Consider the following 13,167-nt stretch of genomic DNA (forward strand, 5'->3'; position numbering starts at 1 on the left):
CTTTGTAAGAGTACAAACAGTTTAATAAGAAGATACTTTATAAAGACAGTACATTACGCGTTCACGGACAGGCGCCATCTTGGAAAACAGTCTCAACTCATCAAACCACGAACGCTGTGCTAAGTGATGAACTGTGACTTGGAATCTCATATGGTCCGCTGTTTCCGGAAGAAAACACTGAACGCAACAGAGAAAAATAAATAAATAAAAATGTTCATGTAATCACAAACTTAATTCCTATCAACCAGCTCACTTAGAACAGCGCTTGTCACTCGACTAGTCGAGACTGTTTTCCAAGTTGGCGCCTGACCGTAAACGTGTAATGCACTGTCTTTATAAATAATATTTTTATTAAACTATTTGTACTCTTACAAAGTTCTCAATCCTTCAGTTTGCATGTAGGGACCCTCATTATGCTCCCGTGTTAGTGTGAGGCTATTTTGAGCCTTGTTAGTGGTATTAGCTAGCGATTTAATTTCACTTACCCTGTGCCCCATAGACCAGTGTTATAAGCTCATCTGTTTTTAGAGATAAAACTCTTTACATTCGATTTTCATGAAAACGCATCCCAGAGAACAATCTACTTGGTAACCATCTGTTAATTACCCCTAGGGTCATTTCTCACCGGAGTTGTCCTTTAAGGCCTTTACATTAATTTTGTAAAATAGCAGCAGTTCTGTTTTGGAGTGGTTGCCTATGAATTTATGATGTGACCTAAAGAAAGGAAATTATATTTGATCCTTTAGCCAACGACTCTCTCCCTGGTCTAACTCATTAACATATTATCAGAGAAAGCGCAAATCAGCCATGGATCTGTGGGACGAGTGGTAACTGATCTACATCACACATTTAACAACGTTATTACAAAACAAAGCAAAATAAATAAGAGCAATTATGAGCTAATATATACATAATACTGTACATCAAATGTCAAAAACTATTTATTTTGATATGTTATTTAGTCCAGCAATATGACATGGGCACTCCTCTGCCCTCAGTGACATCCACAGGACCTCACCACCATGTTCCTGTACTTTTTCAGGATTACATTTGAGCTGTCATCAAAGTACAGCACGGATATGGCGTTCAGTTTTGTTGGTGCGCAGCATGGCTTTGGAACATTATCAGGAAACATAAGATGGACCTGTAATGGGAAAAACATTAGAAATGTATATTATGTTAAATGACAACCAGTGTATTTTGTAAAAAAAAAAAAAAAAATTCCTTCAAACTTATGACGATATATACAGGTGCTGGTCATATAATTAGAATATCATCAAAAAGTTGATTTATTTCACTAATTCCATTCAAAAAGTGAAACGTGTATATTATATATTTATTCATCACACACAGACTGATATATTATAAATGTTTCTTTTAATTTTGATGATTATAACTGACAAATAAGGAAAATCCCAAATTCAGTATCTCAGAAAATTTGAATATTGTGAAAAGGTTCAATATTGAAGACATCTGGTGCCACACTCTAATCAGCAAATTAACTCAAAATACCTGCAAAGGCCTTAAAATTGTTTTTCAGTCTAGTTCTGTAGGCTACACAATCATGGGGAAGACTGTTGACTTGAGAGTTGTCAAAGAGACACCCATTGACACCTTGCACAAGGGGGGCAAGAAGGTCATTGCAAAAGAGGCTGACTGTTCACTGAGCTCTGTGTTCAAGTACATTAATATAGAGGCAATGGGAAGGAAAAGATGTGGTAGAAAAAAGTGTACAAGCAATAGGGATAACCGCACCCTGGAGAGGATTGTGAAACAAAACCTATTCAAAAATGTGGGGGAGATTCACAAAGAGTGGACTGCAGCTGGAGTCAGTGCTTTGAGAACCAATACGCAGAGACGTATACAAGACGTGGGTTTCAGCTGTCGCATTCCTTGTGTTAAGCCACTCTTAAACAACAGACAGCATCAAAAGCGTCTCGCCTGGGATAAAGGCAAAAAGGACTGCTGAGTGGTCCAAAGTTGCTTGAGGTCAAGTGTAACGTTTCCACAGTCAGTGATGGTTTGGGGTGCGATGTCATCTGCTGGTGTTGGTCCACTGTGTTTTCTGAGGTCCAAGGTCAATGCAGCCGTATACTAGAAAGTTTTAGAGCACTTCATGTTTCTTGCTACTGACCAACTTTGTGGAGATGCAGATTTCATTTTCCAACAGGACTTGGCACCTGCACACAGTGCCAAAGCAACTAGTACCTGGTTTAAGGACCATGGTATCCCTGTTCTAAAGGGTCCTGCACACTGTGCGATTTTTCAAAATCCTTTGCGAATGTCCCTTGTCAGACTGTACGAACATGATCGCCATGTCACACTGTAAGATCTCAGTTGACATTAATGTCAGACTGCACGATAGTTAAGGCGCGCTAAAAATGGACGCGCGCAAGAAAACTCACCCGGAGTTTTATATCATCAATGAATGATGCGTTCAGTGACAGTGAGCTGAATTACACGCGGGACTGAAATGCTGGCTACAAAGAAATCTCTAGTACTCGTTTTGGTCATAGTTTGTCTTGAAAAACGGAGATATTTGACTGTCGTCGTAGGAGAAGTCACACTGCAGGATTGTGTGCCAAATTTTCTGACACTGCCAGAATTTCGTCTGAGGTAAAATTTGATCGCAGCGCTCATTGATCGGCTGCCGGTGAACATGTCAAACTAACGACCAAAGACGTCAGATTTTAGCTTAGGATCTGAGGAATATTTTAGGATTTGCTAAATTTGTCCCAGACGGCCAAATCGTGGCCAAAATCGCACAGTGTGCACCCGGCTTTAATTGGCCAGCAACCCCATAGAACGTCTATTGGGTATTGTGAAGAGGATATGCAAGTCCCAAGAATGCAGATCAGGGCAGCAAGTTAATAGTCATGTGCCTCAACAAGTAGTCATAACATAATGATACCTTTTTTAAATCATTAGCTAATGATTAATTAAAGTGCATGGCTTTGACCCATTGAAGTAATTAACACATTCATTTACAATATTATTTAATATAATATGTTATTAAGGAATTAATACATTACGACACATTTAACTAATAACAATGTAATGATTACTTAATCTATTAATCATATAGAATCTTCATTAGTTGCTGATGCCGTAATCATTAATAAATGGGTTAGTTCACCATTAGTAATAGTGGTTATGAAAACAATGTATTTAGTGTCTCCATGTAAACAACATAAACGTGATGTTCATGTATTTTTCATATATTACATGTTCACGCATGTGTATTATGTGCTAAAGGAAGTGTATGTAAAATTGTTGCCAAAACTGGTATTGCAATCACTTTCCCCTCCCCCCTCCCCCTGACTCGAGGTTGCCAGATTGGCTGCAGGATCAGCAGGAACATTTGTAGCTGCAGCTGTGCTAACTAGAGTGTAGCTGGCAACCCGGATGCTGAAACACTACTGACTTCGTGATTGGTCGATAGGTGGAGGGCGGAGCTTCAGGCCAAAACACAACATGACAACATCAACACCAGTTGAGGGCTGCAACAACAACTTTTAAATGACAATATCCTGTCCGGACTACTGTTGTCAGTGATATAAGTATTTGAAATTAACATGATTTCTTATTGTCTAGTGACATACCAGGGCCATTTTATTAATTGAAATACATTTCTTACAAACAAATCCTTTAAAGTAAAAAAAAAAATGATTTTCTCAGCTTTTTGCTAAAAATTCCCCACAATCAAAGTGCTGATAAAAAATGATGAATGATGAAGCTAGAATAAATGCAGACGATCTGTTCTTTTGTTCTTTCTTTTGGTATATCCATTCATATTCAGATATTTCTACAAAAAAAATATTCTGGTGGTCATTAAACTTTTTGGAAAATTATCAAAAATGCTGGTGCTGCCTGAAAAAATAAATAAAATAAAAAACACTCGTGGGGAAAGAGTTAAATAATGAAACAATGTACACTTACCAAAGTCTGAACAATGGCATGGTTTGTCGCATTCATGTGTGCGTTCAGTGGAAATGAACATTCTCCGTCACAATAAAAGGCTGCATAGCCCTCTGGAGCAATAATCCAATCCTAAAACGAGACAGAGACAGTGATGTATTTTCTGGCGGAATGGAGCAATTACATTGTGCAGTCCTGTAACTGATGTCTTGCGAGTAGCCACATGCGCTTACCTGCCAGCCCAAGTCGCGGAAGCTCACGTAAAGTTCATGCTTCTTGCAGGCTTGCCTCTGTTCACTGGTGTTCTGATCTAGATAACAGCAACAAAACGGACGTTGAGCCTTCAAACACTGAAGTAGTCATGTTGTTTAGTCTAGGAGTGTGTGTGGGCTCAATGTGCTCTATGTTTGCAGCTGGCAGGACATCTTTGTATATAGACTCTGAATGCAGTAAATACTCAGTGATTTGATGGCAGCAAAGTGCCCCTACGTTCAGAAAACATCAGGTAAGCTCAACAGGCATTCTTCAAGTGACTCATCTATGGAGGACAGAGACAACTGCAACTTATTAAAGAGGCAGAAGGTGTTTTTTATGGAATAGTTTGCAAAGCATCACTCAAAAATCACTGAATCCTAAGAAATCCGGCCCTCGGCTTTGTAAACAGCACAAACAATTGACAGCGGGATTATAATGTTAAGCTTCATCAAGATTGTGGAATGCAATCTAGACCAACCACAGACTTTGGTCATTCAGTTTTCACCAATATTTGGAACACGCTACCACTTAACATTAGACAATCTCCTTGAACTCCTTGAATCCAGTCTTTTGTGTGTGTGTGTGTGTGTGTGTGTGTGTGTGTGTGTGTGTGTGTGTGTGTGTGTGTGTGTGTGTGTGTGTGTGTGTGTGTGTGTGTGTGTGTGTGTGTGTGTGTGTGTGTGTGTGTGTGTGTGTGTGAGTGTATTCGTGGTTCAAGTCTCACAAAATTCTGGTCCACAAAAAGCTCTTGGACCACTCCAGTGTTTTGAATTTTGGGAACTGTACCTCCACTTTTGGGAGCTGGTGAAGTTTTCTGTTGTGTTTTGCTTTTGTTTCTGTTGTGGCTCTTCCTCTTGCCTCCTCCTGCTGCTCTTACAGAACGCAGCAGGATCTCACTGGCTTTAAAAAAAGCCACCAGGAAAGGCTGTTTGGACTGAGGTCCGTTCCTTCCGATGATGCCAGCAGATTTCATGTTAATGCTTCTACCTGAAAATCAAACAGATGCATGCATCCGATTACAGCGATCAATGTGAGACAAACAGCCAGGATTCAGACACGAAAGTCTCATCCTGGGTGGCAAAATCAACACAACTATGTATGACAGTTTCTATGGTCCGCACAGATACTGTAGTGATTGTCTGCATGTCAAACTGAGAGGGAGAGGGCTGAAAACCGATCCTAAAATTCTGACAACTTCAAGGCATCAGGTTCCCATTTAAGAAAGAGGAAAAACTGGGTGTAGTCCTGACTCAAAGATGATACTTTTGTAGAGTCTCACGTTGGTAAACGTGTCTGTTTTGAAGCTAATATAATGATTATGAGAATGGAAATGAAACCAGCTGCACTGCATGGTCCTTATTTCCAGTAAAAAGGAATGCAACAATAATTGAAAACAACAAAGTCCTATCTGCAGGAAAGAACACTAAAATATGACAGCGCTATTAAAGTGACCAATGATGGTTATTATTCAATAAATTCCCCCAACAAATGAGTAACATAGAGTAGCATTAACCTGGCAGACATCCATCGTAAAGTACAACTAAATGCAAAACATCCCACATTAAGTTCCACATATTCAAACTTGTGGTGCGTTTCCCGTACAACGATGTAAATCACTGTTTAATCACTGTAGTGTGATTCATGATTCAAATCAACTGGCTAGTCTCAAAAAGCATAGAAACTTTGTCGCATATCCGTCATTCGAACCACACTGGTCCAACAATATAGAGCTGTCGTTAAACAACTCTTAAAAAATCGGTTTGAGATGTAATTCATGTCAGGTTATTGCTGTAAGTTCTTCATTGTTGTGCCTTATTTCCAGATGTTTCGCAAGTTACCACACGTCACAAAAGGCATTTTAATTCTCTTCACAACTAAAGTACGTAGAATATTGGTTCTCAACTTCATGTAGAGTTTAGCTTCAACCCCCACCAAACACACCTGAACAGGCTAATCAAGGTCTTGGGGATTAATATTCAGGTGAGTTTGATCAAGGTTGGTGCAAAACTGCAGGAAAGTGGACCTCGAGGGCCAGGGTTGAGAACCCCTGACGGAGAATGAATGCTCCGAACGATAGCACCATTTCGCTCAGTCAGATTAGTTTGGATATGTGTGAGTGTGAATTTGTGAGCTACAGCGGATAGGAAGATGTTTGGTTAATTTATATTTTGATCTGTTCCTTATGGAGTCCCTAGAGGGACATGAGGATGGAAAAAAAAACAATGCTTTTGTGTTCCCTCGCAAAATCTGTTGCATTTGCACGCAGAACTTTTGAGTTCCTTGCAAGTGAACCCAAAGTTTCTTGGGCCAACTCTAAATATTTGTGAGAGGATGCAAAACTGACACGTAATAAGAGCTTCATAGCGAAATCGAATCTTGCAACATCGTCACTGAATTATTCAAAAAAAAAAAAAAAAAAATTGAATAATGAACCTATTTGTCTAATATGTGACCCTGGACCACAAAACCAGTCATAAACCAGTCATTGAAATTGAGATTTATACATAATCTGAAAGCTGAATAAATAAACTAAGAATAGGACAATATTTGTCAGAGATACAACTATAGAAAATCTGGAATCTGAGGGTGCAAAATAAATCTAAATATTGTCCAAATTAAGTATTTAGTAATGTAAATGACTATTAATAATACATTTTTGATAAATTTACAGTAAGAAATTGACAAAATATCTTCATGAAACATGATCATGTTGTGATCATCTTAATATCCTAATGGTTTTTGGCATACAATAAAAATGTATAATTTTGACCCATTCAATGACTATTGCCACCAATAACACCATGACTTTTTTTGTTTGTTTGTTTTGTGCTCCATGGTCATGTATTTGATTAAGTTTGCATTATTTATTCTGTTCTCTTGATTAGTTTACAAATTAGGATTATTGTCACTTTTTTTGCAACACAATTTGATGTTGACAATTTAATGAGCATTATTATGTGTTGAATGCTCCATCAGAGATTTCTCAAGCATAGTGTGCACTGTTAAACAATTTAGTTTGAAATTACAGTATTTTCCTGGTTAATAATTGCATAACATTCACAGAAATTTCACAGTAGGTTTTTTTCTTGTATCTGATAGCACAAGAAAGTGCAGTTGTAAAAAAAATGGCTTTACAGTAATGGAAAAAGCAATTTACTGTAAACAGCCCCACCACCACCCCAACATCTGTATTTTTTACAGTTCATATGTACCTCGAAGGTACCCAGAATGCAGCGCAGTTTCTTGATTCTTGCTGGCTTTATCTGTGCTGCATAACTTATTGTTACTTATTGTTAATTGCCATTTGTGTTGTTGAATTCTTTTGCAATGTTGGTTTATGTTTTTATTATCGGTGCATCATTAGGTGATGCTTATCCGATGACGTTACACCTTTCAACGATGAATCTCAGCAGTTGCTCCAATATTTTAAATTAGTTATTACTAAATCTTCATGCTTAAATAATACTAAAACGTCATATTCATGCTAGGAATGTTTTGAATACATTATTTCATATTCTAGTTTGTCATCATCTTAACAAATGTTTTTTATTTGGGAAATTTCTGCTAGAACAGAAATACAAAGGGTATTAAAAGCTAATGGAACAATGATCTCCATAATGGTGACTTCAAAACAATTACAGCAGTAAAGAGGGATTTTTTTTTTAAAGTGGCATGATTAAAGACAAAATTATAATGTGAAAATTAATGTAAAACAAGAGCAGTAAGTTTGCATTCTGCTGTCGACTCAGCTGTAAGAAAATGACCCAGCAGGATTGACTGCGTTCATGCATCTAAGCGGCAGAGCGTCCTTAATTAAAGCGCTTACCGTCAGTGGTCTCCACGCAGAGCTGAAGGCCCATGTTCTGCTGCGGGTTCAGGAGCCAGTGATTACTGGTGGCCGTGATGTCAAACACCAACCACCCCCCATCAGTAGCGCGGACCTTTTTCGAGTCCAAGAGAAATGTTTCAGCATCCCTAATGAGAGAATAGAAGCGCACAATGATTTACATTATATTTTTGAATATAATATTTCACTCTCCCACGCAAACAGATCAATGTTAAACTGTGATGACATGTTTAAAATCGGAGACGAATGAGTTGGATTTTGCTAATTGCAGTCATTCTGCATGTTAATTAGCAATGTTGATTATAACACACAAAAACAAATATTGAAACGAGTGCAACCAAATTCTCTCTTAAATCTTCCTTTTCATCTCGACCACAATTTTGTCAACAAGCCATTCCTGTTCATCTACTTAACTGATGTTCCATAACAGCACATGGGCCACACAGTGAGACAGCGGCCCGGATCTCACAGACAGAAAAATGATCAGAGACAGTGGCACGTCCCAGCATGCCACAGCGCCACACCACACTCCCCTGCGTCCTTGTGATATCTCAGTATTCTCGTTTTCTTTTCAACAACTGACATAAAGCAGAGAGGTGTAAAAACAGATCTTAACAGATGTTATCAGAACTTTTCCAAAAAGTACCATGGTATTCTCTGAAGTGCCTTGGAGTACCATGTGAATTCCATAGCTAATGGTAAATCATTCAGTTCCATCAAAGTGCCGTGATGATGTTACCATCTGATAAAATTCAGATTCCTCTTAACAATTCCACTGATGATTCTTTTAGTACTTTAGGAAGAGCAACCCATAATAATTTGTCCCCAACCAAATATTCCAAACACTGGTGTTATTTGGCATTTCATTTATTAAAGCACCACCTGTTGTCAAAAACCTTGTTCTAAATGTTGTTATTCAGTGGCGTTGGCTGCAGAAGTATTTTGTCCATTCATTTTTTTTCCATTCAAAACAGTCCATTATTATACTGTTATAAGCCATGAACAAAGCCAACCAGCTATGAGGTGAAACTTTGATTTGAAGCTCAACAGTAATTTAAAATCAGCCAAAATTACAAAGGTAAAATACTGTGAACCACAGTCCCATGAAGCATTGCTAAACAGCATAATCAAATTAAAAACCTGAAAAAAATAATCATAATAAAATAAGATTATTCTACCTGCATAAGTTATTTCAGGCAAGAATAAAAAATATAGCATATATTTATTATATTTAGCTATAACTCTGTTTAACCTTGTAGGAATTAAAGCAGGAATATCAATGTTAAAATGAAGCAAACCAACTCATCTTTCTGATACTGGTGTTCCCATCATGCACTGAGGCATAAATCATTAATATGGTCACATTTTTCACTGTTTTCCAGCTGTATTCACACTGTTTCTCATTCATGTCTTTTGTTGTTAGGTTTAGTAACTCACTGTTTTGTGACGCCTGGAGTTCATTTTCTACTCGCTGTAAAAACAAAACAAAAATCATCAATTGAAAATGTTCTAGTGACTGATCCCATCTAAATTTTTCAGTTGGCCAAATTGAATTTCTGTTAATTGATGCAATTTAATTCACAGAAATTCAATTTGACCAACTTTCACTAGAACATTTTCAATTGGAGACCTGATTTTTTTTTTACAGCTCAAACTGACACTTCATTTATTGTGTTGTGTACCATGTATTGAGATCTCTGTATGCGGATGGCTACCACATTACTTTAATTATGTTAATATGTTGCCTACACAATATGTACTGTATAATTTATTTCGATGTTCAAAGAAAAGCATACACTTTAAAAGCATGAGTTACTTCAGTGTTATACTGTTTGAGTAAAATGTACTTCAAAGTAACCTTCTACTAAGTAGAAATTACTCAACAAACTTTAATTGGCCAAGTTCATTTTCTTTGTTAATTTGACTTAACTTAGTTTTTACATCTACGTGCAAAAACTTACAAAAGAAAATTGGTAACACTTGACAATACGGGTACACTAATATGCATTAATTAATGCTTAACTAATGCACAGATAATCATGAGTTAATGTATTACTAATGGTGAACTAACCCATTTATTAATGATTACTGCATCAGCAACTAATGAAGATTATACATGATTAATAGATGAATTTATCATGCAATTGTTATTAGTTAAATATGTCATAATTTATTAATTCCAACTTCCAGTTGTTTGCTTTAATTAATCATTAGCAAATAATTTATAAAGTTATCATTATGTTATGACTTTACTTGTTGGGGCACATGACTATTAACTAATTGATTAAGTAATTTGTAATTGTGGTTATGGGGTTTTTAATTAATTTTGAATTAGTTAATAGTCATGTGTCCCAACAAGTAAAGTCATAACATAATGATACCTTTATAAATCATTGACAACTGGAAGTTGAAATGCATAGCTTTGACACATTAACACATTCATTTACATTATTGGTAAATACAATATGTTATTAAGGAATTAATACATTATGACATATTTAACCAATAACCTTTTAATGGTTACTTAATCTATTAATCATGATGAATCTTCATTAGTTGATGATGCAGTGATCATTAATAAATGGGTTAGTTCACCATTAGTAATACATTAACTCATGATTATCTGTGCATTAGTTAAGCATGAATTAATGTAGTGTACCCGTATTGTAAAGTGTTACCAGAAAAGGTAAGTAAATTTGAAATTGTTTTTCCCCCAGTGTATTTAATTGCAAAATATGCATATATTATCAAATATTTTGAGAGCATATAGGACTCGTTGCTTCAGAGGAGTGGGTGGAGCTGAGGAGCTTTTTTGGCATGTTTTGCTTGTTTTAACTTTCTGATTGGTTGAAATCTCTGCACAGAATAAAACAAATTACAAATTATTTTGCTAAACACAGTTTAATAATGTGGGCCGATGGCTTTAACTGCAGCAAACACTATTGATTAAAAACCCAGTAGTTCACAGTAAGGCTGTAAAAATATCATTAAAAATGAATTTCCCTATGGAGAAACAGAATGGAGTTTTTACTCCCGCACTCAATTACACTGATTGAAGCCTCATGAGCCTTCAGCTGAACATTACACAACACTTCTTGGTTCATTTCCAGTTCCACATGACAAAAGTAATGACCTGTGGTTCAGTGAAAAAGTTGAGAATCGCTCTCACTGATTCAGCCGGAGAGTGAGTCATTAGACTGATTCACAAAGGTTAAAATTATCCGACTCATTCACTTGTGAATTGGACTACATCGAACTGCAAACAACCGGGGTGGACAAGAGAACAGAAACATGTGCTATCTATTCAGTGTGTCACGGCACTTCCATTAAATTCAGATTTTCCTTTGCCATGACGCTTGTAGATACAGTAGCATCACAGCACAAAATGAAACCAGATCTGAATAAGAATTGGTGCTCTACTCCCAATCCCATTACGGTATCACACTGCCTCCACAATGCTGTTTTGTAAAGGTGCCGTTTACCACCATCCCATTAACACTCGCAGTGGGCACACTTTGGCAGGATATATGAAGTGGGTGCTAATCTGTGAAGCACTAAATTTCATTAAATTGCAGGAAAATACAGGAGCGAATGTGTGAAGCTGTCGGACGTGGGTGCCTCATAAACACAGCCATGATGGCAGAATCCATTTTAAACCCCTGGTTCATTGCCCCAGGAGAGCCGTATCTCCACTGAAATACTCAGCTGCATTCGTTCATGGTGAGAAAAGGCCCTGTGTATGATGTGCCCGTGGATGACTCAAGATAAGTCACGGGTCTCAATCTAGATTAGAAGGCCATTAGAACCGTGAAGAGGCAGGTGGGCACAGACTGGCTTTTAGGAAGTCTCTTGATGCAGAGGCCCTTTATTAAGGCCAGATGGCCCTGTCTGGGGTGCAAGCGCTCTGACAAGCTGCCGAGATATGCAAGGAGTGATAACTGATGGTCTTTCAAGACTTCCATAAGTGCTGGAACCTGCAAATGAGCTGTTAATGGAAAGCTTTATCCATGGCCATTACCAGCCAGTATATCTGGTGAGACTGAGGAAGAACAGGTTTGCTTTGGTTCGGGTGGGCTCTGGTTAAGCGAGATTATTCCCGTCGGACATGAGGTGGTCTGAACGTCACGGAACAGAGCTGACCTGATGCCATGATGTCATGGTCTTTTAGTTGAGCCCAGCTGGCTTTAACCTAAAAAAATCAGGAAAGCTCTGAGGAAAACTGCTCTCATACATCATTCCACAAAGGCTATGTGCTGTTTATCGCACAGGTTGGACGTCCTGTACTTTAGATGTCAAGTTGGACTTGAGTTACTATTCTAACTCAAATCTTATTGACACGAGCAATGCAATGCTGAAAATAGTGGTAACATAAAAAAAAACTTGTATTTAAGTCAAAAATATTTAACATCACTTTTGCCAAACTATATATAGTGCATTAACTATTTGCCGCCAGCACTGTTTTAAAACTTTGCCAGCATTTTTGATAATTTTCTCAAAACTTTCATAGCCCCCATAATATTTTTTGAATGAATATCTGAACATAAAATATATCAAGAGAAAGAACAGACACTCTGCTTTTAAACAAACCAAACACCAATAACAAAACTAATTCTAGCTTAATGCATTATTTCTTTATCAACACTTGACAGTTTGATTGATTTTTTTTGTCAAAAAAATTTGAAAAAAACAAACAAAAAACATTACAAAGTTAATTGTGACTTTATATCTCGCAATTCTGACTTCATAACACAAAAAAATATATTAAAATGTTTTAATGTACGATTTTTGGAATACAATATCCAAAAACCGCTAGAACAGTGTTATATATTGTTGTCCTGCACTTACATTATCCCAAATGTTTCCAATAATGTTTAAATCCAGTGAAATAAGTAATTTTATCCATGACACGGACTATTAAAGGCATCATACCTTTACCCTCATTACCCTCGATTTCTGGTTTTGTTTTGTAGAAACCATGGCAACACCAAAGAGCTTTAATATATGAAGTGTTTTTTAGACAGATGAGCAACTGTTTGGATCATTCATAGACAGAAAACTAATCTTTGATATACAGCTCAACACAGTTAGTCATATTGTTTAAAACAATTTTTTTTTGTGTGTTTGTGTTACCCAGATCCGGAACCAGA

General features: G+C 37.1%; 1 protein-coding gene across 1 annotated transcript in view; it reads right to left on the reverse strand.

Moving 5' to 3' along the window:
* Nucleotides 1-610: 610 nt before the first annotated feature.
* The window catches only part of bmp5 (bone morphogenetic protein 5), a 34,181-nt gene continuing 21,624 nt past the window's right edge, over nt 611-13,167 (reverse strand). The window contains exons 3-7 of the mRNA XM_067420810.1: nt 8,000-8,148; nt 4,960-5,160; nt 4,152-4,228; nt 3,940-4,050; nt 611-1,144 (exon numbers count right to left, since the gene is read on the reverse strand). Of these exons, the coding sequence (XP_067276911.1) occupies nt 995-1,144; nt 3,940-4,050; nt 4,152-4,228; nt 4,960-5,160; nt 8,000-8,148 (688 nt within the window). The 3' untranslated portion in view covers nt 611-994. The remainder of the gene's footprint in view (nt 1,145-3,939; nt 4,051-4,151; nt 4,229-4,959; nt 5,161-7,999; nt 8,149-13,167) is intronic.

This window comes from Pseudorasbora parva, chromosome 17 (genome assembly GCF_024679245.1).
Source record: "Pseudorasbora parva isolate DD20220531a chromosome 17, ASM2467924v1, whole genome shotgun sequence".
NCBI lineage: Eukaryota > Metazoa > Chordata > Actinopteri > Cypriniformes > Gobionidae > Pseudorasbora > Pseudorasbora parva.